The 21,185-nt window shown below is 49.8% G+C and overlaps 9 protein-coding genes across 9 annotated transcripts; 1 reads left to right on the top strand and 8 right to left on the bottom strand.

The window, feature by feature from the left end:
* Window positions 1-2,824: 2,824 nt before the first annotated feature.
* Window positions 2,825-3,789, bottom strand: M437DRAFT_50778 (uncharacterized protein; the record flags this gene model as incomplete). The annotated part of the gene is made up of 2 exons (XM_041022077.1): window positions 2,825-3,666; window positions 3,720-3,789. The coding sequence occupies 2 exons, from the start codon at window positions 3,787-3,789 to the stop codon at window positions 2,825-2,827; spliced, it is 912 nt and encodes a 303-aa protein (XP_040878848.1).
* A 211-nt stretch (window positions 3,790-4,000) lies between these two features.
* M437DRAFT_76000 (uncharacterized protein) lies at window positions 4,001-4,862 on the bottom strand (the record flags this gene model as incomplete). Its single annotated transcript, XM_041026530.1, has 3 exons — window positions 4,001-4,446; window positions 4,499-4,724; window positions 4,773-4,862. 3 exons carry the CDS (start codon window positions 4,860-4,862, stop codon window positions 4,001-4,003), a joined length of 762 nt encoding a protein of 253 aa, XP_040878847.1.
* Window positions 4,863-6,495: 1,633 nt separating this feature from the next.
* M437DRAFT_50521 (ATP-binding cassette glutathione S-conjugate transporter) lies at window positions 6,496-11,579 on the bottom strand (the record flags this gene model as incomplete). The annotated part of the gene is made up of 8 exons (XM_041022021.1): window positions 6,496-6,753; window positions 6,813-6,973; window positions 7,025-7,942; window positions 8,001-8,038; window positions 8,096-8,125; window positions 8,252-8,355; window positions 8,415-8,575; window positions 8,627-11,579. The coding sequence occupies 8 exons, from the start codon at window positions 11,577-11,579 to the stop codon at window positions 6,496-6,498; spliced, it is 4,623 nt and encodes a 1,540-aa protein (XP_040878846.1).
* A 382-nt stretch (window positions 11,580-11,961) lies between these two features.
* M437DRAFT_50585 (DUF410-domain-containing protein) lies at window positions 11,962-13,095 on the bottom strand (the record flags this gene model as incomplete). Its single annotated transcript, XM_041022033.1, has 4 exons — window positions 11,962-12,530; window positions 12,580-12,656; window positions 12,708-13,001; window positions 13,052-13,095. 4 exons carry the CDS (start codon window positions 13,093-13,095, stop codon window positions 11,962-11,964), a joined length of 984 nt encoding a protein of 327 aa, XP_040878845.1.
* Window positions 13,096-13,456: 361 nt separating this feature from the next.
* On the bottom strand, window positions 13,457-14,457 carry M437DRAFT_50911 (uncharacterized protein; the record flags this gene model as incomplete). Its single annotated transcript, XM_041022095.1, has 4 exons — window positions 13,457-13,859; window positions 13,908-14,161; window positions 14,214-14,246; window positions 14,299-14,457. Coding segments are annotated over 4 exons (849 nt in total), but the record flags the coding sequence as incomplete, so codon positions are not given.
* Window positions 14,458-15,676: 1,219 nt separating this feature from the next.
* On the bottom strand, window positions 15,677-16,309 carry M437DRAFT_50724 (tetratricopeptide; the record flags this gene model as incomplete). The annotated part of the gene is made up of 1 exon (XM_041022065.1): window positions 15,677-16,309. The coding sequence occupies one exon, from the start codon at window positions 16,307-16,309 to the stop codon at window positions 15,677-15,679; it is 633 nt and encodes a 210-aa protein (XP_040878843.1).
* A 581-nt stretch (window positions 16,310-16,890) lies between these two features.
* Window positions 16,891-18,011, bottom strand: M437DRAFT_50528 (mitochondrial carrier; the record flags this gene model as incomplete). The annotated part of the gene is made up of 4 exons (XM_041022022.1): window positions 16,891-17,014; window positions 17,070-17,600; window positions 17,656-17,803; window positions 17,864-18,011. The coding sequence occupies 4 exons, from the start codon at window positions 18,009-18,011 to the stop codon at window positions 16,891-16,893; spliced, it is 951 nt and encodes a 316-aa protein (XP_040878842.1).
* A 761-nt stretch (window positions 18,012-18,772) lies between these two features.
* Window positions 18,773-19,091, bottom strand: M437DRAFT_50699 (uncharacterized protein; the record flags this gene model as incomplete). Its single annotated transcript, XM_041022061.1, has 2 exons — window positions 18,773-18,947; window positions 19,003-19,091. 2 exons carry the CDS (start codon window positions 19,089-19,091, stop codon window positions 18,773-18,775), a joined length of 264 nt encoding a protein of 87 aa, XP_040878841.1.
* A 279-nt stretch (window positions 19,092-19,370) lies between these two features.
* On the top strand, window positions 19,371-20,921 carry M437DRAFT_50783 (ribonuclease H-like protein; the record flags this gene model as incomplete). Its single annotated transcript, XM_041022078.1, has 3 exons — window positions 19,371-19,829; window positions 19,893-20,835; window positions 20,887-20,921. The coding sequence occupies 3 exons, from the start codon at window positions 19,371-19,373 to the stop codon at window positions 20,919-20,921; spliced, it is 1,437 nt and encodes a 478-aa protein (XP_040878840.1).
* Between the last annotated feature and the right edge of the window lie 264 nt (window positions 20,922-21,185).

Genomic DNA, 21,185 nt, shown 5'->3' with positions numbered 1-21,185 from the left:
GGTGGGTAAGTCAAGGGCTTCAACTCACTTCTCTCGCAGCATCAGGCCTCTTCCAACTCAAGATCAAGCAGCATTCACGTCTATAAACACACGCTCGCGACGCGGACTCGGGCTTCGCCCTCGCCCGCGCCGCTCGCGGCTTGGGGCTGGTGGTTGGAGCCCTGTGACTTGAGATTAGGGTCAGGGTTTGAGTGTTTGCATGAGCCAGGTATGCCGTTTCAAGCATACAACGCAGCTCGCCCACAAAAGGGACAGGTCAGGGTTAGGGGTTGTGAGTTCTTGATGCAGAACCGTCATCTTGAGCCGGCATCAATGAATGCAGAGGTCAGGGTCAGGGTTTGTCGGTCTAATATGAACTCTCATGCAAAGTTGGAAGCAAAGATCAAGGTTAGGGTTTGCCAGGTTTGATACACGGACACAGACTTGCAGGCAGACACAGCGGACTATGGCAACCCCTGCCGGTAAGATCTGTAAGTGACGACGTTGATCGAGTTAAAACACTGCAATTTGCCTGCACCGCAGCAAAACTAGATGCTTGACTCAAGGTTAGATTTTGCTAACATCTGACACACTTGCGGATGCACAGCAGCAGGTCAACGATTCCGCGTCAGGATTAGGGTCTGTCATTTGTGAGTGAACCATGCGGAGAGAAACAGCCCGTCTTGCAGATCAATGGTAGGTTAGTACGCCATTCTTCACTCTCGTCTCTGCTATCTGATCACCTGCATTTCATCATCATTATCTACCTCCTTGCAACATGCTCCTTCGCACACTCAAGCAGTATTCCTATCTTCGCGGCGTGCTCGCTTGCGGCATGGGATTCGGCTTCGCCTCACCCATGCCGCGCGCTCGCGGCTTGAATTTGGGGGATTTTGCACCCAGCTGAAGTCGAGGAAGCAATGAAAACCGTCAAGTCAAGATGCAAAGGTCAGGGTTAGGGTTCGTGCTTTGGAGAGGATCTGCGTCTTTGTCTAATTCTTTGCATGCCTGTCTGCACAGACACACACACTCTCTCTCTCTCAAACACTCAAGCATTATACAAGTCCATAATCTCGATGCCGAGGTCAGGATTGTGTGGTTGTTTGTGGGGGGTCCACCTCTTTGTCCATCTCTTTGCATATCTGCCTACATAATCCCTCGCACACTCGAGCAGTATCCACATCTATAAGGTCACGCTCGCGACGCGTGCTCGGGCTACGCCCTCGCCTGCGCCACTCGCGGCTTGGAGTCTGGGCGTAGATCAAGTCTAGAAAGCAGGAAATAGCGTCTAGTCACGATGCGCGGGTCAGGGCTAGGGTTGGTTGTGTTTGGAGAGGCGTCTTGTTGAACTCTGTCTTTCGATGTACTGTTCATTCACTGACTGCAAGATTAGGGTAGTCCAAGACAACGAGTAGACCGCATCAGGCCCACAGGGGAAGAGATATGATGCACCATGATAAAAAAGCACATTCAATACATCCACGCCAACATATCCGACATTGATCCAGTCTACAACAACAGCCACCGCGCATTCTTGCAGTCTTTTCTGTCTCGCGCAGCCCTGACCTTATAACAAGCTAGATCAGTCGTCGTCCGTCCTTTGCACAAGCCAGAACAAGTGCTACCCCGCGCATCTCTCCAGATCAACTGTTCTCCCAGGCCCATAATGACCTCCGAGTCGAGTGACACCTCAGGCTCAACCCGATCAGCCCCCCATAGACGAACATCCACCTCATCAACCTCTGCAACATCCGCGCAGCGCTGCCGGTCGCGACGTTTCGCGCCAACTAGCACAGCCTCCCAAAGTATAGCAAGGCCACCAACAGCATGTACAAGGGATGGAGCCACAGGCAAAAGTGGACAATATGACTGCACAGATGGACAAGGACGTACGCAAGATGATCGATGCAGACATCAACATCGAAGACATGCAGCATACCCTTCCCAAGCTGTACTTTCAGTCCAGTAGTCCGCACACTCAAGCAGTATCCGTATACACATATTGTACTCGCTCTCGACATGGGGTCGGGTTCACCTCACATACGGCTCGCTCGTGATTTGGCTTGGAATCTCGCGTGCAGTATGAAATTGAATCACAGCGCAAAGGTCAGAGTTAGGTTAGCTGATTTTCCAATAGAACATGCACAAATCAAATCATCAAGTGCCAGTGCTAGGGTTATTAAGTTCCGGATGGAAACGAACAACACTCCCATATCTCATGAATGCTCTGGACTTTACGACCTCGATTACTTGATATTGGGAAAAAATAAAAAGGAGAAAAACTAGGTAAGACACAACACAACCACCAAAAAAAGTAGAATAGATATTATTCCAATATACTTATTTTATATTTTTATCAAAGACACGATACTAGCCCTGTCTTAGATTTGCTAACGCGGCTTCCATGAGACGACGCACAAAGTTATAAAATCAGTTCATCACAACCTGGCCGACTTGTCATTTCGCCAAGCCTTCGCGTGCGCCATCTTCGCGACTTCCTCGTTCACAAGTCAACTTCCATTAAGGATGCACTTGTTCCATTAATCTGCTATCTGCTATTGTCTGCCATTTTCAATTTTCCAAACACATATCGTTATCAACGTTAACACTACTCATCAACTATGTTCAGAACCCAAAGAAACCCGTCTTTACCATAAAGAAACAACGACATTAAACAAACACCATTAGCTGTGCAAGCAATTACCATCTTCAGGAGGTCTCTGCGTGTCTGGTTCATTCGCCGAGCCATATGCAATTTCATCAATGTCGTCAGTCTCGTTGCTGTCGTGCTTGTCATCATCGTTGCCGTTCTTCTCTTCATTCAAATGCTGACTCTTGCTCTCGTTCAGGACCATCTCGAGTACATCTCTGGGTGCTGTGTACCCATGTATCCAGGTTGACTGTGCTGCTCGAAAGCATCATGGCCGTAATGCATCCTGGGCCCTTGGTACATAACATGCTGCCCTTCATCGGCTGCTGTCACCATCGGCTGTACAAAAGGCGCCGACATGGCCATCTGGTGTATGTTCACAAACCCAGCATTTTGAGGTACTGCTTCATTCATCACTCTGTCAGAGAGTGTCGCTGGTTGATACGGCCCGAATCCATGACGGTAGTCGTTCCAAGGTTGATTGCTGACAGTAGGCATTTGGCCTTGCGCATGACTCATGGACGCACCTTCATACCAAGGAGTGGGAGCACCGGCATACTGAGGCTGCTGATATGCCTCTGGTGGTCTTTGAACCATCGTTGTGCTGCTACCCCATGATGGTTCATAGTAGTCCATGTCCTCACTGGGCGGCACTGACCCAAGCGGAATCGTCATAGGCTCATCTGCAGGGTCGAATTTCAAGTCTGAACCATGACTAGGGCCGGCCACTGCGACTTCGTCTGCCGGTAAGAATCCACTGAACGGCACCTGCTCGACCTTGGCCTCCTTGATGAGCTCGACCCCGGAGTATGAGGATGCTGATTCGGAGTTATCTGCTTGCTCCTCGGATTTGGATGACATTGCATAATCCTCTGAATGAGACTCTGTGCGCGCCATCGTGGACGAATTGAGGACAGGCGAGTCTTCTTCGTCTTCGCTATCTTGGCGGTCACTCTGACTTGTAGATGCCGCAGCTTGAGTACCTGCTGGAATCCAACCAGCGCCAGCAGTGTAGCTCCGTTTCTGGTTCGCTGGACCTATGACATTGTCAGATATGAGGAGTCTGAGTGGAAAGAGCGCGTCAACATACCCATTCTGTGGCGCATCATTTGCTCGTCTTCAGCAACCTTGTAGATCTGGTTCAAGTATCTCCTTCGCATGGCCGCTTTATCTGGGTTACTGCCTTGCACTTCTTCAAGCTTGTTGACTGGAAAGGCGTCTCTCAAAAATCCAACCCAGTTGCGATCTTTGATCTTTTGAGGGACTTCTGAGCCAGTGCCATTTGAGGCGAGCCAATCTTGCTCGGTCCAGTGCAGCCTAAGCAGATGGACCAAGAGGTAGGTTCGTTCTGTATAAATCAGTTCACCTGTGTCATGCCGTCATTTGGATGAACATACCAGTCTTTCTAGTATGATCAGGCTCTTTGTGTCGACACAATTCAACATCGGGCCAGAATAGCGGTATTCTTGGAGCACCATCGTGACGTGGACGACGGCGTTTCTGACTTTGATCCGGTCTTGGGTTGCTGTCGACATAGGGGAAGTTTGCTTGCTTCTTTGGACATATTGCTTTGATCCATGCTTTGGCGATGACTTTGGTTGCAAGTTGCTGGATCTGGGTGAAACGCATTTTCAAGAAGTGAACCACTTCATCCTCATTGGCAATATGCAACGTGATTTGCATGTTGCCATGATTCGACCAGCTTTCCTCATTCTCGTCATCAGAAGAATCCGTGGAAGCAGCTGCCTTACGCTTTGATGCTTTTTGTTGCGGATTAGCATGCTGCGATACTGGCTCTTCCTCGATTTGCAGGATTCCTGTTTCTTCATCAGACATACATACTCTTGTAAGTACAAGATATGGACTTACTGGCTGCTCGAGGATCTAGCGCCGTCTCAGAGACCTTGATCTGCGAAACATCTTCGTTGATACAGACTTGGTAAAAGCGGTCCAGGACATGAGGAGGCAAGCTATCCAGTCTATTTGCGACATACTTCTTTTTACTCACCGCCGAAGAATCATCACGATCCAGCGCGACGTTTCTTGACCGATTCAGTGTAAGTGCTTGTTCTCGCGATGATGTTATGGGGCGGTACTGGGACAGTCAGAGGCATGAAACATAAAACATATGAGAGGTGCTTACAGAAGCGCTAGAAGCTGAAGGTTTGCCTGGCTGCTTACCAACTCCAGCATGGCTCCCGAACCTATTGGCAGGCTGAGAGCTTGAAACCATGTCTGAATTACAAAGACCTTTTATAGCATAGAGGGTTACCCTTGTAAAGATGCAAGGGACTGATCAGTTTTCTCCACAACTAACAAAAAGTCAAAACGGACGTTAGCGGGACGATGATCTCGGGAACGGATTAAGCTCACCCTCGTGCGGCCAAAACTGCCAGGTGTTTTGGCTTTTTCTAGCGCGTATCGTGCCTGAGCTTTGTTCGACTACAACTGATCAGTCAGAGGGGGGCAAATGGAGAATGAGCGCTTCTGTTTGAAACCGAATCGATGATAAGGAGACCAAAATGTGACGAGAACTTGCAAAACAAGGACGTGAGACAGGAGGAGCTCCTTTTGGGAAGAAGACGGACACCCCGAGGCTCGTCAACGCCACCAGGCAATGGTGGGTTAGATTGACGCGACAGGTAAAGAACGGATGCACAAGGAAACAGTGTCGACTAACCCGAATGATAGGCTGAGAATGTCACGATTGGGTGCGGGGTTCAGGCAAGTCAAAAGCTGACCTCGGTGGTGTGTCTTCACGCGGCGCTACAACAACAGCTGTCACTTGCCTTGTTTGCCGACGGGAAGGAATGATTCGAGAAGGAAGCAGGAAAAAACACAGGAGAAGAAAAAAGACGACGAAAGATGGAACAGGGTTTCAAAAGATCCTTCCAGAGTGCGGCTCCAGAGGACTTAATAGATTTATCAAGAACAAGCAGCAATACGACAGATCCCATTTCCACCAAATCGGTTCCGGTTCAGATATCAAAGACTACCCTGGATGCCGCCGCTTCTTCGCTAGATAGCAAGATGCAAATGCATTGCCTTGCTGGGTCGACGCTCGATAATTTCTGCGCGTAGCTCGTAGATTGGGAAAAACGCCTCGCGAATCGCTTGACCTTTCTGATCGATGCGAAGAGCATGCAGGCTTGGCCATCAAAACCGTCAGTCCCGATCTGCAGACCAAGTTCCGGGTGGAAACATCTTCCCCGCCTGGATCTGGCGCAGGCCTGAATCTGTCGTTGAGAGACAGCAGGCAAATCCGGGCTTGACGATGTTTGCTTGAATTTTGTGTTACACGGGGGGACAGCATGAAGATGCGCCGGTTGAATTCCATCAGGGACCCTGGACAGATGCTCCATAAGCCGCACAGCCCCCGGCATGCATACTCCACCAGAACCATACTGTATTGGGAAAGGCTAACAATGCAAATCCCGGCCATACTTGAGAGATCTATCGTTTACATCTGTCGAAGAAACCATAGCCTGAACAGTTCATGAATCTCTGAGAGCATTTGTTTCATAATGCCTGTCACTTGGCCTAGTTCAAGCTCAGCGGGTCGGGCCACAACCGTCCTCTGATGTCGTACCCTTGCGAGATCTGACCCGCACGCATCTCGGAAGCCACCCGTGTATCACTTCCTTGCAGCGGGTCCGGTGCATTTAATATGGCTCCAAGCAGAGAGGCGTCTGTAGAAACAATGCCCCAACAATGATAACATAAGGACGGACATGCGCTTTCAAAAGGGTTGTGCATAGACGGTCACCAGGCGATTAACATGATTGACACATAGCAGCTGTCAATTTTCTCCCTGCATGGGGTAATTATCGTTGTATGTGTACAACAGATCTATGCAAGTCTACCAACTATTCTGCTGCAATGCTGATGTCGACGCTTCCAAGAAGACCAGCCTCCCGCACCAACTCGTAGAACAGACCCTTCTTCTTTACCAGTTCGGAAGGCGTATCGAATTCGGCCACACGCCCGTGGTCAAGTACCACAATGCGGTCACTGTCAAGAATTGTGTTGATGCGGTGGGCGATTGTAATGATCGTCCGATCTTTGAACATGTTGCTTCTGAGAGTGGTTTGCAGCAATGCATCCGTCTCCACATCAACAGCGGCCTGGAATGAAACATATTAGCGGGTTGAAACATCGGCGATTAAATTGACACAAGACTTACGGTTGCTTCATCAAGCACCAAGATGTTGCTCGGCGTTAACAATGCACGCGCCAAAGATACCAGTTGACGCTGACCTTGACTCAGATTAGAACCACCTTCATGAACCTGGGCGTCAAGTCCTCCAGACATGCTTGACACATGATCCCTCAGGCGCGCATGATCTGACCAGTTTATCAGTGATTTGAACAGCAAGGCACGGACTACAAACATACCTAGAGCGCTCCAGAGTTCAGTGTCGTCATGAACATGCCCTGGATCCAAATTGTCGCGAATAGTGCCCTCAAAGAGAGCAGCATCTTGTGGAATAATAGCAAGCCTTCTTCTCAGATCCAACAATCCAATGGAGCTAGTGCTCAAATCATCTATGGTTATATCACCTTCAGTAGGCTCTATGATGCGGAACAGGGCGAGTGTCAAGGAACTCTTGCCGGCACCTGTTCGGCCCACAACACCAATCTTTTCGTGCGACTTGATGCTGAGGTTGACATTTTTCAGAACCAAGTCCAGCCCCTCGCGATATCTGGTGCTGTAGTTGTTGAAAGAGACTGCGCCCTTGGAAGGCCAGCTCACTGGCGGTCTGTGCTTTGAGATAATCTCAGGAGCTTCACTGGGGAGACGTGCGTACTCCAAGACGCGCTCAACCGAAACAATGTTGGTTTCCACCTCTACTGTTTGACGCACAATCCAGTTGAGTGATTGGGTGATCTGCAAGGCATAGGACATGGCTAGACCGACAATGCCGGCAGATAGATTGCTTCCAGTTGAAACAGAGATGATGGCGAAACCAGCGGCAGCAAGGATGATGACAGAGCCGATGAATTCAAGTCGAACTGCCAACCAGCGGTTGGCATTGATGGATGGGAAGTATGCTCTGAGATTTGCATCAACACGCCATTCGTTCTCCATGGCGAAGCGCTTGCTTTGCTGGTAAGCGCGAATGGTGCTGATACCACTCAGAGATTCCTGGAAATGAGCATATACAGGACTGCGGCTGATACTGTCCAGACGCTTGAGTTCACGTGAAGTTCTGAGGTAGTACCTTTGGATATAGAGGTAGACACCACCCAATGGCACAATCAGTGCGATGAAGGCTGGTGTCGACGTTGAGATGACGACCAGAGTGAAGAGAGCTAGAACAGGCAGTCAATATACGCATGTTGCTTGCATTAGCATCGAGACACCACATACCTCGTGCCGAGTTGACAAAGAGCATGTTGAAAGTACGACTAACGAATCAGGTCAGCTCACCAGTCCAACAGAATCTGACACATGTAAACACTTACGCCAAGACCTCATCGATACGGTAAATGTCACTGCGGAGAGCAATAGTCAGTATTGAACCCGGTGATTGGAAAGTGCACGTGCGCCATTGTGACATGTCCGGTACTCGAACGTAGCACAACATTGAAGAGATGCAGGGACGAAAAGAAGCCACTCACCTTGAAAAGCGGTTAAGAATGCGTCCGGCGGGGGTAGTTTCAAAGAAGGTCATAGGTGATCTGAAGATAGCATAGGCCATTCGTTCGTGAAGTTTACGCGAGGCCTGCAGGAGATGAAAAAATTAGCGCGATGGCCCGGCATGCAAGTCTTATGCACACTCACCTCGATTGAGCAGAAGATCCACAAGATGAGGGTCTGTACAACGACCAGGGCAGCGGAACCAATACCAAAGGCAAAGTAAATGCCGATGTACTTTCCTACATGAGGATTACCGCCATATCTGCCGTTGATCTCGGACCAATTCTTGAGCCAAACACTGCCACCTGTTGATATGGTTAGATAGGCGTTTTTGACAATACCTGGAACAAACTTACCAATCTGAGCGGTCTGAGCTCCGACCAGGGTGATGAGGTAAATGGCGACAGCAACCAGGTTACTAGTCTTGGCATATTCCGAATAGACAGACCACTTGACCTTACCCTGCTCAGAGAATTCTTTATTCTGCTTGCTTTTGAGACCGGCAGTACCTTCCTCGTCCGTGAGCTTACCCCGAGGCCCAGCAAAGCTTGCAGTACTTGCACGACGTAAGGAAACACCGCTTGCTCTGCGAGCTGGGCGACCGCCACCAGTGTTGATGGGAGCAAGTTGAGTCTCGCCTTCTTCAGCCTGCGTGGTCTCAAGTTCGCCCTGTGCGGAATTGGGATCGGTTTCAAAGACAGTGGCCGAGTCATCGCTGTCTGGTGTCTCGCTCTGAGATTCGCTTTGAGATTCTTCGTTGCTAGCAGTCTTGATGAGTTGAGAAATCTCTCCCTTCATAGCCATGAGTTGTTCGTAAGTACCACGTTCCAAGATGCGACCTTCACGTAGGAGAACGATATAGTTGGCCTCCATCAAGACGGGTAGAGAGTTTGTAGCCAAAATTCTCGTTCTTCCACTGAGAAGACCATTGGGACCAAGGACATTGTCAATCAAATGTCTTCCAACATGCTGATCAACAGCCGACAGAACATCGTCAAGAAGGTAAACATCTGCTCTAGCATAGACAGCTCGGGCTAGTGTCAGACGAGCCTTCTGCCCACCAGACAAGGAAATGCCACGCTCGCCAACCTCGGTTTGATCGCCATCTGGCAACGATGCGAAATCTTCCTTCAAAGCGCAAGCATGAACAGTCTTTTCATAAAATTGGGGATCCCAACGATAACCGAAAACAATGTTTTCCCTAACGCTGGCATTCATGACCCACGGAGATTGAGCAACGTAAGCCACCTTTCCACGCAAAACAACCTCACCCTTGATTTTGTAGAGATCGCCCAGGAGGGTTTGTAGGAAGGAAGACTTTCCGGCACCAACACGACCAACAACACAAGAAAGCTCACCCTTGTGGGCAGAGAAGGAGATGTTCTCAAGAGCATTGCGAGAATCATTGCTGTTCCAAGTGAATGTTGCATCCCTGATGCGAACGGCTTCCTCTCCGCGTTCACTAACCGCCTCATACTTGAGCACAGCGTCACGTTGCAACTCGGGTGCGACAAAGAAGTCTGTCAGACGGTTGACAGCGACACTTGCTTCGATGATGGAAGTGATCACCATGGGCAAGATAGCCAGGGGGAATGTGAGGAGGTTGAATAGTGTCAATGCAGGGAATACAATATCGGTTGTAAGTGCTTTGTTGCCAGTAAGGACGAAGACCGCAAATGTCGAACAAGATACGAAGAAAGGAGTAGTTGACCAGGTGAAATTGGCCAGAGCCATGGATGCACCAATTTTTCGAAGAGTGTTCAGTTCCAGGTCGTTACGAATGTAGTTCAGCTTGTTCATAAAGGCAGTAGTCCAGGCGTAGAGCTTGATTGACTTCATGTTGCTCAAGATTTCGGTCATTAAACGCGTTCTCGAGTCCTTGTTTTTCATCTGCTTCTTTTGCAAGTTCTTGGAGATACGTGCAATCACACCATTGATCGGAATCATTGCAATCATTGCACCAACACCAGCGAACATGCTCAATCCTACAAGTTGGTAGAGCGAGATCATACACAGTGTGATTTGGAAAGGTGCAGACCACAGCTGCATACCATACTGCGCAAGATCTTGCAGACGCTGGGTATCGACAGCCATGTAGTTGACAATATCTCCCGTAGACTTTGATGATCTGCCTTCGTTAGAGAGGCGCATTGACTTGTGATAGATTGCGGCGGTCAACGATGAACGAATACGCATGCCAGTCTCAAAGGCTCTCTGGAAGTACTGATGCAGGGCAAGCGTTTGAGAGACTGATACAGCAAACATAGAAAGAGCGATAGCGGCTCCACGGATAGGAGGCTGAGGGTTGTCGGTGCGATAGGAATCAACGAACGAGATGAGAAGACGCAAAAGTTGTGGCTGAACAAAGGCCAGGACATCAGAGATGGTCTTGATCATTGCACCACGAACGTATGGACCACCAAAGCCTCGAGCCAGGGCAATCCAAAGGCTTGGCTTCTTCTTTTCCAGCTCTTGCTCCCAAGCATCATTGAAGGCCTGAGTGGTTGCAGCAGTTGTGTCTCTCTTGCGAAGGTTCCATAACTCGTCCTGAGTCAAGAAATTCTTGTAGCCATATTTCATCATGGGAGTCATCCAGGCGAAAGTCAGAATGGAGAAGATGTTGGCATACTCCATAGGGCATTCATCTTCATCTCCAAGAGCATCGTAGTCACTTAGACGTTTGGGGACAAGCCACTCGAGACCGAACTCGAGAGCAGCCAAGGCGACACTAACGGCGAAGGTGACGAAGTAAGGGAGTTCGGTGCGGTATAGTTGCTGCGAGACTAGAGAACGCATTTTGACGGCGTATGCGATGAGGAGCAACAGCCAGAAGACCAGAACGACTCCATTGGCCTGACGGGAGCGCCAATGTTCAATGTACTGGATGTAGAAGATGACGGCGATGGAGACGAGATTCAAGACGGTGGTCCAGAAGCGGAAATCGCCCGCCCAGGCACTGCCAAAGTTGATGACCTGAAAGACAGCTTGGAGGATGGTGGCGACGCAAAGAGCAACAAGGACGGACATCTTTGTATAGAAGTGCCAATCTTGCTTGACGGGTTGAGGACTACATTTCTTCAAGAGGTAGTAAACTGCACCGGCTCCAAAGATCAGACCAAAGACAGAGACAGAAGCAACCCAGACATCGAGGAAGCAGGGCGTAAAGTCATAGCGAAAAGGGCTAATAGGACCCCATCCTTCAGCGTTGCGGCATAGTGGCTGACGCTGACTGGGATGGCTCGAAACGCCCAGATAATGCAAGTCGACTGGAGACTGCAACACCGTCTGGTATGCGGCCGAGTCGCGCATGGGTGCTCGATTGAGGTCGTGTGATGGCGATACAGAGGCACGTCGACCGATGGACAGAGAAGGAAGAAGGCAGCAGCTGCAATCTGCCGTCAGAATCCCATCGATCTTCTGTTAGTGACGATTACTTGGTCCACTCAGGAACCGTTAAAAAGCTTGGCCTTACAATGCGCCCGATAAAGCCGTTATGTCCGATTATATTGATAAGAATAACCGTCTTCTCGAGTACGGATAATATGATGATTGTCATTACTTGTAGTGTTAAGTGTACAACAATCACGACGATTGCTCGAGAGACTTTTTGGGTCGCGACCAGGGCCAAGAGCCAATCTTGACATTATCATGTCTATTGCACAAGCTACCCGTTCAATACGACAACCATTTCTTAATCCAATGTAGGAGCAGGTGCTGGTGCTTCTACTCTTCTGGGAGCCGATTTCTGACTTCCTGAGCCGCCTCCTCCCATGAACGAACTCATCATATCAAATAGTGGGTTGCTCTGGCTAGGAATCTTGATGCCGAAATACATTTCTCCAACCTGAGCAAGTGCTTCATTCCAATTTCCAGCGTCTTTGATGTACGATGCGTAGTGGCTTTTGAGTTGTTTGAAAACATCGGCAGATCCTTTCTCGATAGCCAGCAAGAGAAGGCCAAGGAAATTGAGCAATGGAAGGCTAGGATAAACGCGCAGATCGGATGAGGCTGATCCAACTTCTTGCACACCAAGTCCAGGATTCGATGACGATAATTTGGATGTGAAGAGCAAGAAGGCCTTGTTTGCGGCACGGAGGTTGCCAACTAGCAGGTAGGGGAACACGACACGTGCGGCATAGAGAGGAGCAGTCGAAGGCTCGTCTGATGCGTACCATTCGTATTCGAGTGATGCGAAAGTTGCTGGTGAGTCTGAGGTTCCGAGAGTGAGGTGTTTCTCTGCTTCAACAGCCTCGCCATCTTCTCGATTGTTAGCCAACCAGTATGTGTATGTTCTGGAGTGAAGACGAACCTTCAGCATAGAGTGTTCCAATAACGTGGTGGAGTTCAGGATCTCCAGCAGGATATTCACCAAACTTTGACGACCACCTGTAGCCTAGTCAGCCTGATGAACCATTGGTCACTGGCCAGTATATATACCCAATAATTTCTCCAGCAAATCTCTTCCTTGTAGGCTCTCCTTCAGGAAATTCGCGCAGCAGGCTGAGTAGGCGTGCCTTGTTTGTCGTGTCGGGCTTCAATTCGGCCTTGCCGTAGACGTCCATGAGGAACATGCACAAGTCACCTCCGGATGCTCCTTGTCCAGCCTTGAGGAGCATGGAAGCTCCCGAGGCGAGCAAATCGATTGCAGAGGTCCAGTCGCTCGACTTTGTGTAGCGAGATGCGATGACGCGCAGCTGTTGGTGAGCTTCGTAGAATTGGCCTTCTTTGACCCTTAAGTTGCTGTCAGCTATCTGTCGTGAGCGGCGCGTGTAGGATCTTACTTCTCTTGCTGTCGCGCAAGCGTCTTTTGGATCTTGGCCGACATGCTGTTGTAATGAAATGTCGAATTGGGAATGTTGTCTCAAAGTTTTGTTTCTCAAGGAGACAACGAATCTGATGTCAGTCCAGAAGCTCTCCAGACAACCCCGCACTCTGCCTTGAACGCATTCTACTCTAGTAGGTACTGTATCTTTCAACGCTGCACTTGTTCGATCACCATGCATCGGATAGAGATAAGCGGACTCATTTGATGAGGAAATGTGATATGGAGACTTGGGTATATCTTATTGCATAATAGTCTAACTGGCTCAGGACTGGACATGTTGAACAGCATTCTGTATTTTCTGCTGACGACTCTCTCAGAGCTTCTGTTGACTTGCTGCTATTCGTTTTTCGTTGTAGCGTCTTCATTCTCTCGAAAAGCTGTAGTTTGCTGTCGCTGATGGAAAAATACCTGTATAGCGTAATTCTGCGGTAGGGCTCATGGCACTAGGCGTGAGGTCTCTTTCGTAGGGTATTGTCCTCGTACTTTCACACCTCACGTGTTTGCCAGGATGTCGTCCCTCCATGGTATCTGACTCCGCGAAAGCAGGTTCGTGGTCTTGGGCCCAGCCTTGATACGCGTCGGAAGCATAGGTACTCTTTGCACCCAGATCTTCGGTACTCAGTGACCATTCGTCCTTGCCCTCTGGCGAAGAAGCGCGAGAAGGCGTTTGACCATAAATATCCGGCTGTGTCCGCACATTTCCTGACTTCCAAAACTTATAGGCATCGATGCCAGAAATGATTGCTGCAGCCAAGAAGAAAATGCTGAATACATTAGTTAGGCGTTTCAAAGATAGCCAGGAATATACTGACCTCAAAGCTACTCCCAGACCCGTCGTGGCTTTGGCAAGATTACATGTTGATACGGATCCAAAAGCAAAGGTTGAGCAAGATGCATCACTCGCGCTCAACTTTTTTTCAATAGCACCTTTTCGTATTCCCTTCACCGTCCAAGCACACATAGAAGCAAATGCCGAGATCCAGAAAATCGTGAATACTGAGTCGATCATGAAGAAGATGTATGGATTGGCGAGACGCCATAGCCTTGTCCAGCAAGGTATTATGCACTACGAACTGTTAGGAGGTGGTTTGGCAACGGGTGAGTCTGGATGGACTGACTTGATACATTAAAGCAGGCATTGTAAGGAAACACTAAGAAGCGTTAGGAAGGTTCAAGGATACAAGTGATGTGGTCGACTCTTACCAAGGCAAAACACCACTGCACTCGACTGTCACGTTCTCTCTTCTCTGTCAAGATAGCCAAAGTCATACATCCTGTGATAAATGTGAGGATTGCTTGAAGAAGATGACCAGTGATCTTCAGTCTGTGAAGACGATTCTGGGGGATCCACATGGCAGGGAGGGCGCCTGAGCGGAGTAGGAAATCCCGTATCACGGTATAGAGCTTCTGAGAAAGTAAGAAGAGGGGATGTGGGTTGAAGTACTTGAGCGATGCGATCTTTTCCTACGCGGAAGGTGGTGGACAGCAAAACAAGTTTTAGGGCTGAGCGACTGAACAAGCTGCAGATCTTGCAGAAAATTCGTAATAAAACTATGGTCTCACCGTAAGTACGTCTCAGCTCACTATATTAATACAGATCTGAGGCTCTTGAGTGGACAGCATTTATGTTTACTGAGCCATGCTAGATGATCGACGCGGCCGTTGGCTAGGGACTCCGAGCGCCACACGACAGCAGCCGGCTTGGCCAGCCAGCCATCTCTTGCATTTGAGGTGGTGCGTGATCGATTGACTCGCCTTTCCGTGGCGGTCAGGACCTTGAGATGTGGGATATGAACCAGATCTGGATGGGTGTAAGAATAATCAGGACACTACTCATCGTGTTCACAAGGCTCACAAAGTCAGAACCTTCTTGTACGGGATGCGGTCCGAGATTGATCTGCATGTCGATTATGTCTCGCATCAGCTCATTCGAAACGTGTTTCAGAAAGCGTCTCGCGTGGAATGAGTTTTGAGCATCGGTTTCAGCAGTACAAAGACAGACGAGGCTGCAGCATGCAACCGATCTCTCAATCATATGCAAGATGAATCTACGATCATGGCAATTTATGGTAAATCGTTTCGACAATCCTTCAGCTCATATCCATTGCCGCTAAGCCATTTATCTTGCCATGTTTCTTCTCGAACACATACCAGTTTGGGCAATGGTTGCACTTTGTGCTGGGTGAAAGCTGGCATGACATATTAATAGAGCAGAACAAGCTGAGGTGTCGCTATTGCTATATCGTTATTGCAAGATTTGGTGGTATGAGAATTGACTCTCGTGAAGTTGGACACAAGTGTTGTAGAAAATGGTATACAAGAGTGAAAAATCAGGGTATCGTTCAAGGTTCAGGGGAGACTAGGAAAAGTCGATATGCGCAGGGTTCGGGGAGAGGATAAGTACCTCGTGTTTTTCCACGCAGCGACTGGGCCAGGCTTGTTGTCGCCAGATTCTCGCCTCTTCGTCATAAACCTCAAAATGCAAGGGCTTTCTAGCCTCTATTGTCCTGCGCCCCAACGCCATGCATAATCCAACAAGCGATCACTGTAGTTGTAGTTGTCTTCCTTGGTGTAAGCGTAATCAAGCAAGTGCTTTCTTCTCCACAGCGGCCTCAATTTCCTTCATCAGACCGGCAAGTTTTTCTACACCCTCCTTGTCTGGACCAGCAGACTCGAAGTCAACAGCCTCCTTGACAACGTCTAGAGCCTCATCAAGGCGACCCTGCTCCTTGAGAGCGACAGTACGTCTCCACCATCCCTTGGTATTGGCGACTTTCTTGAGCTCGGTGCTGCAAAAGGCATCGAGAGCAGCATCGGGCCACATTTGTTGAACCATGTATGCTTGAGCGCGGTTGTTGTATAACTGACTGAGCTCTTCACGCACAAGACCGGCGGGTTCCCATACAGGACGCTTGATAGCCATGTCGATAGCGAGGCCGTACATACGGACAGCGTCGGGGTATGCGCCCTTCTTGAAAGAAGCGTTGCCGCTTTCCTTGAGCTTGGTGATTTGTGCTGATCGTTTGGGATTGACGGGAACGGGTGGTGGCGGAATGCCTAGAGGTCCTTCGAGATCTTGGATGAATGAACGATGCAGTGCATTGAGCGCGTTCAACTCGGCTTCGAGTGCACCCGATGACGAGGTTGAAGAAATGGCTTTGGTGTTGGGGTCGATGGTCAGCGGTAGCTGTACGAATGTGTCTGGTCCCTCCATGATGTATGTCCGAGCAGTGTGTGATTGGGTGCAAGGAGGAGAGTCCTTGAAGGTGGAAGGTGTGGGGAAAGAGTTGCGAAAGGACACCCGTTCACAATTAGGTACGAACGTTGTGACGACAATGTTGAGAACGTGATGGGAACATTGAAGAGACATACATAGAGATGGTAGAACACTCCACATCTGAATGTTTTCGTCAGCACATTTGACTACAGACAGCAAACACGATTAACTGTTTTGATTGTGTCCATAAATTTTGATTTCATGAGCTCGTTGCTATGCTTGCTTCGTTCTAGCTACTGTTCCTGTGTTCGCCGTCCGCTCTACCACATTTTAGTTCTGGCTGTACTCTTCCTAGTATAGCAAAGTGCAGTCCTGGCCTGATTTGATCACAGCACGACCAGAGGGGAAGTGTCTCGACAAGCTAGGAAATGGTAGCTCTTCTTGTCGTCGCTATTTGCATCAGGCTGATGATGCCCTTCAGCCCTTCTGTCGAAGCAAACCCTTTCGTGGGAGCAATGTTGGGCGGTATGTGTATCGTGACGCCTGTGTTTCGAGATGTACTGCTACAATTGTGCATCTCAGTCGGCACCTTTGATCTCCTGGTAGGACTGGTAGAGGCGAGGCAGGTAGAACTTGGTGTTTTCGTATACCAGGAAGGTTACGCAAGTCGAGGGAAGGACGCGTACAATGTTGGGTCCAAGGCTAGTAATGATGGAGTTAGAAGTTGACGCACAAATGGCAGCAGTGGAGTACATACCCTTTGTAGAACCCCTTGAGGCCTTCTTTCTGAAAGACTTGTTTGACAACGTCTCTCACACCTTTGTAACGCGAGTCGGCATCATATGTCTGAAGACGTGCCCTCACAACCTGGTAGGGATAAGTTACACTACCAGCAAACATCTTGCTGGCGGCGCTCAGCAATAGGAAATCCAGATTGGTAAGGTTATCTCTGCCACCCCGACTTGTGCTCCAATGGTTCTTGAGTTGTTCGTATGCCATGAATTGGATAGCACCGTGACTGACGCCAAACAAAGATGGTATGAGACCGCGATAGAATCCCTTCAAGCCCTCTGTCTTCCAAAGATGTGTTGTTCCTTGACGGATCGACTTGTAAGCGCCAGGCGCATCACGCGAGGTAGATAGCATGCGCGTCTTGATGACCCATATGGGGTTGGTGCAGAGTGCAGTCAATATTCCAGAGGTACCAGAAGCGAGAAAATAATCGTAGGATGTAAGGACGTCTGGGTTGCCACGAGCGGTCTTGATCAGGTCTTTGATATTGCCGTACCTAGATTCACATTTGTAAGCATATGCCGATGAGACAGATGTGTAACTAGGCTCACCAGAGGAAGTACAAGGCCCAACTGACAGAGTTTCCCACCATGTTGGGCATAAGACCACGGTACAAAGCTGAATAGCCGCCCTCATTTCTGACAATGTTCTTGACGATGCGCACCGAGTCGCCCAGATGGCTGGTTGTGCTTGGATCCACTGTATAGGGCCTATTTTAGCAAGCGACCAGGCTTTCCAGATGTTCAAGCTAAGACACACCCTGCAGGCGTGTTTTGACGACATCGAATGGATGAACAACCAGAGTAGAAATAATTCCAGCGCTGAAGCCGGCGACAGTCTCTATGAGTGAAGGAGACAAACCGGCACCAGCCTGTCTCCCCTCGATCGGGGGATAGACACGAGGCATGGCTGATTGCTGAAGTCTTTGGGGTTGGTCATCTGGGGAGGGCGACGAGGGTGACATTGCAGAACAACATGCGCCTCTGCCAATAATGCAGCAGACGCGCTCTGCGCCTGCAACAACACACCGAGGCTCGTCATCAGAGTGGGGAAGACGCTAATGACTAGCTACCGCGATTAGATCAACTGATAACGACTCGTGTATCACGATGGGTCCGAACTTGAATGGTAGCGAGTCTCACGGGCAGGCAATGCATGGGAAAGTGTTTATCGACATCGACTAGACTTACCATAGCGTAGACATGCATACCTCATAGAGTACAGACAGCAAGAGGAGCATGGATTGACCCCGGGTCTCTTTGTAGAACACGAACGAATGATGGACGAGATTACAGTCATCAAAACACAAGAAGACACAGCATACAGCTTTGGTTCTCAGAAGTTCGCTTGTAGAGTCAAAGATGGGAGATTCGATGATTCGTTCCATAACATTTTGATCAGCACCTTGTAGGGCCTGATTGATGCTCTATATGTACAGGCAAACGCTCGCATGAACGAGCATCCAGAATCTGACGACAGATGGTTACATGGCAGAGCCTCTGTGGATATCTCGTGGCATGGCCTGGTCGTTGTAGGTGGATATGATTATGGCAGAGGCGACTGGTGTCTTTCTCGTTTCGGTATCCAGCGAGCCAGGTTCAGATGGCGGTAAAGTTGATGGTCCCCCGTTAACGCCCGAATAACAGTAATGAAAAAGGCAGTCGTGAATTAGTGGTGGTCGTTGCCGTGACCAGCCTCGCCGTGGCCGTGGTGGTCGTCACTGAGGAAGACGGCTTCGTAGGCGAGGTAACCAGCAAAGGCGACAGTAGCGATACCGAGACCGGGGAAAGAGCCCTTGAATCTGTTCCAGCGCGAGAAAGGACCAGTGTATCTCCAGGCCTCGCTGTGGGGTTGCGTCAGAGAGATGGTTGGATCATGGTGTGGTGGTGTAGACGTACTATCTAGCCCAGGGGTCGTTTCTGGGCTGGCCGGAAGCGGCGGCGAACTTTTGAGGGTCGAAACCAGTGAGATTGGTACGAGGAGCCATGGTATGCGGTTGGGCGATGGGTTGCTGGATGTGAGTAGCGGATGCGACGCAGCTCTTGCGACGTCCAAGTTGCAGGGCGGCTACTTCCGTGCCCGCGTCTCGGTATGCCATGCTTGCTCGACCACCGAGTTAGCACTCCACCACCGCCCGACACGCGCTGCATACAGCTAGCTACAAGACTCAAATTATCCTCACCAGCTTCACCTACCTCGCGGCCCCGATCTGCCCCAATCCTTTACGCATTCGTCGACAGCGCCAGACACGAGGGTGCGGTCCACGATGCCGCCAGCAGTTGGCCGCATGCATGCGAGCCACATGTCGAATCCCTTCGTGCATCTCAATCCCGCCCACTCCATCCCACAGTCGCATTACCAGCAACAACAGCACTCTCTGCCGCAGCCTTTGACGCGGCCTTCCAATTACGCCGCCGTCAATGGTTTTGCTCCTCCGACCTCCAATGTCGCCCTACAGAACGCCTATGCTAGCGCTGGTGCCCTGGCCGGAGCAAATGCTGCACAAGGAGTTGGTGGAGGCACAGGTTTGGGCAGTGAGGCTGCATACCGGGGGTTCGCACACGGCGCTGCTCTCCAACAACAGCAGGCCCACCAGGCCGAGGCCGCTCAACTAGGTCTCAAGTCTGGTCTAGCCGGAAGGATACGTGAAGTCTGGGCCCACAATCTCGAGCATGAGATGGTCCTGTTGCGCCAGCTCATCACAAAGTACCCCTACGTGAGCATGGTACGTTGCTGCATTGGCTCCCTCTACTGTACCTCTCCATGTAGCTAACTCAATGACACGCAGGACGCCGAGTTCCCTGGAATTGTAGCGCGACCCATTGGCAATTTTGAGAATAAGGCCTCATATCATTACCAAACCCTTCGTTGTAACGTCGATCTCCTCAAACCCATCCAGCTGGGAATCACCATCTGGACTGCAGATGGTGAGCTGCCGCCTCAACAACCGGATCCCTCGCTCTTTCCCAAACTTCCAAACAACCTTGTCGTATGTCCATGCACGTGGTCATTCAACTTCCGCTTCTCCCTCGACCATGACATGTACGCAGAAGGATCAATTGAACTTCTGAAGAAAGCAGGTCTTGACTTTGCCAAGCACCAGGAACAAGGCATTGATCTCAATGCTTTCGGTGCTGCTCTGACCACCTCAGGCCTTACTTTTGTCGACGATGTCAATTGGCTCTCGTTCCACTCGGGATACGACTTTGGATATCTGATCAAGCTACTGACCAACGCTCCGCTGCCTGAGAATGAATCAGAGTTCCGCGATCTTGTCAACATCTACTTTCCCAAACTTTGGGACATCAAATTCTTATTACGGCATGCTCAGCGTACCCTAGCTCCGCAGAACCGTCTCAGCCCTACCGCCTCGACCGTCATCAATACTCTAGGCCAGAAATCTGGTCTACAAGACCTTGCAGAAGAGCTTGGTTGTGTGCGCCAAGGTGCTGCTCACACTGGTGGTTCCGATGCTTGGTTGACTGGTTCTGTCTTTTGGGCCATGCGCAACAAGATCTTTGATGGCCACGCACCACTCGAGTTGGCCGATCAAATCTACGGCTTGCACGGTGTCGGTCCACCGGCGAGTGCTGCTTTTAGGGACGAGTTCCTCCAGAGTCAGGGACACCAAACTCCCCAAACCAACGGTGCTCTCAACTTCCACACAGGCCATACTCCCACAACTCATCAAGCACCGAGTACTCCAACCACTTCTCACGCTGCCATATCCGGTACCCCAGGACCTTCCCATTATTCTCAGCACGGCTCGCTAACTCCTGCAGGTGGTGTTTTCGGTAACTTCCAATACGCCAAATAGTATTTCGGTCGGCGAGCTTGATATTTAGCGGCTGTCATGGTGTTTGGGCGTCAGCGATACCTGGGGTGGATTGGCCACATTGAGAAGGCCTTTTGCTATTTTGCTTGTTTAAGAGATTCAAAGAGGTCAAAGGTTTGGGGCATTGGGTGTCACTTTCTTAATGCATGACATGTCTCACGAATTGTAACCGCAAGGTTCTGTTGAACACCAGCTTCTTTTTCAATTCTCATATTCATTGTTTTCTATATCTCCCATCACGACACG

The sequence above is a fragment of the Aureobasidium melanogenum genome (assembly GCF_000721775.1).
Source record: "Aureobasidium melanogenum CBS 110374 unplaced genomic scaffold scaffold_13, whole genome shotgun sequence".
Classification (NCBI taxonomy): Eukaryota; Fungi; Ascomycota; class Dothideomycetes; order Dothideales; family Saccotheciaceae; genus Aureobasidium; species Aureobasidium melanogenum.
This window is presented reverse-complemented; position numbering and strand designations above follow the sequence as displayed.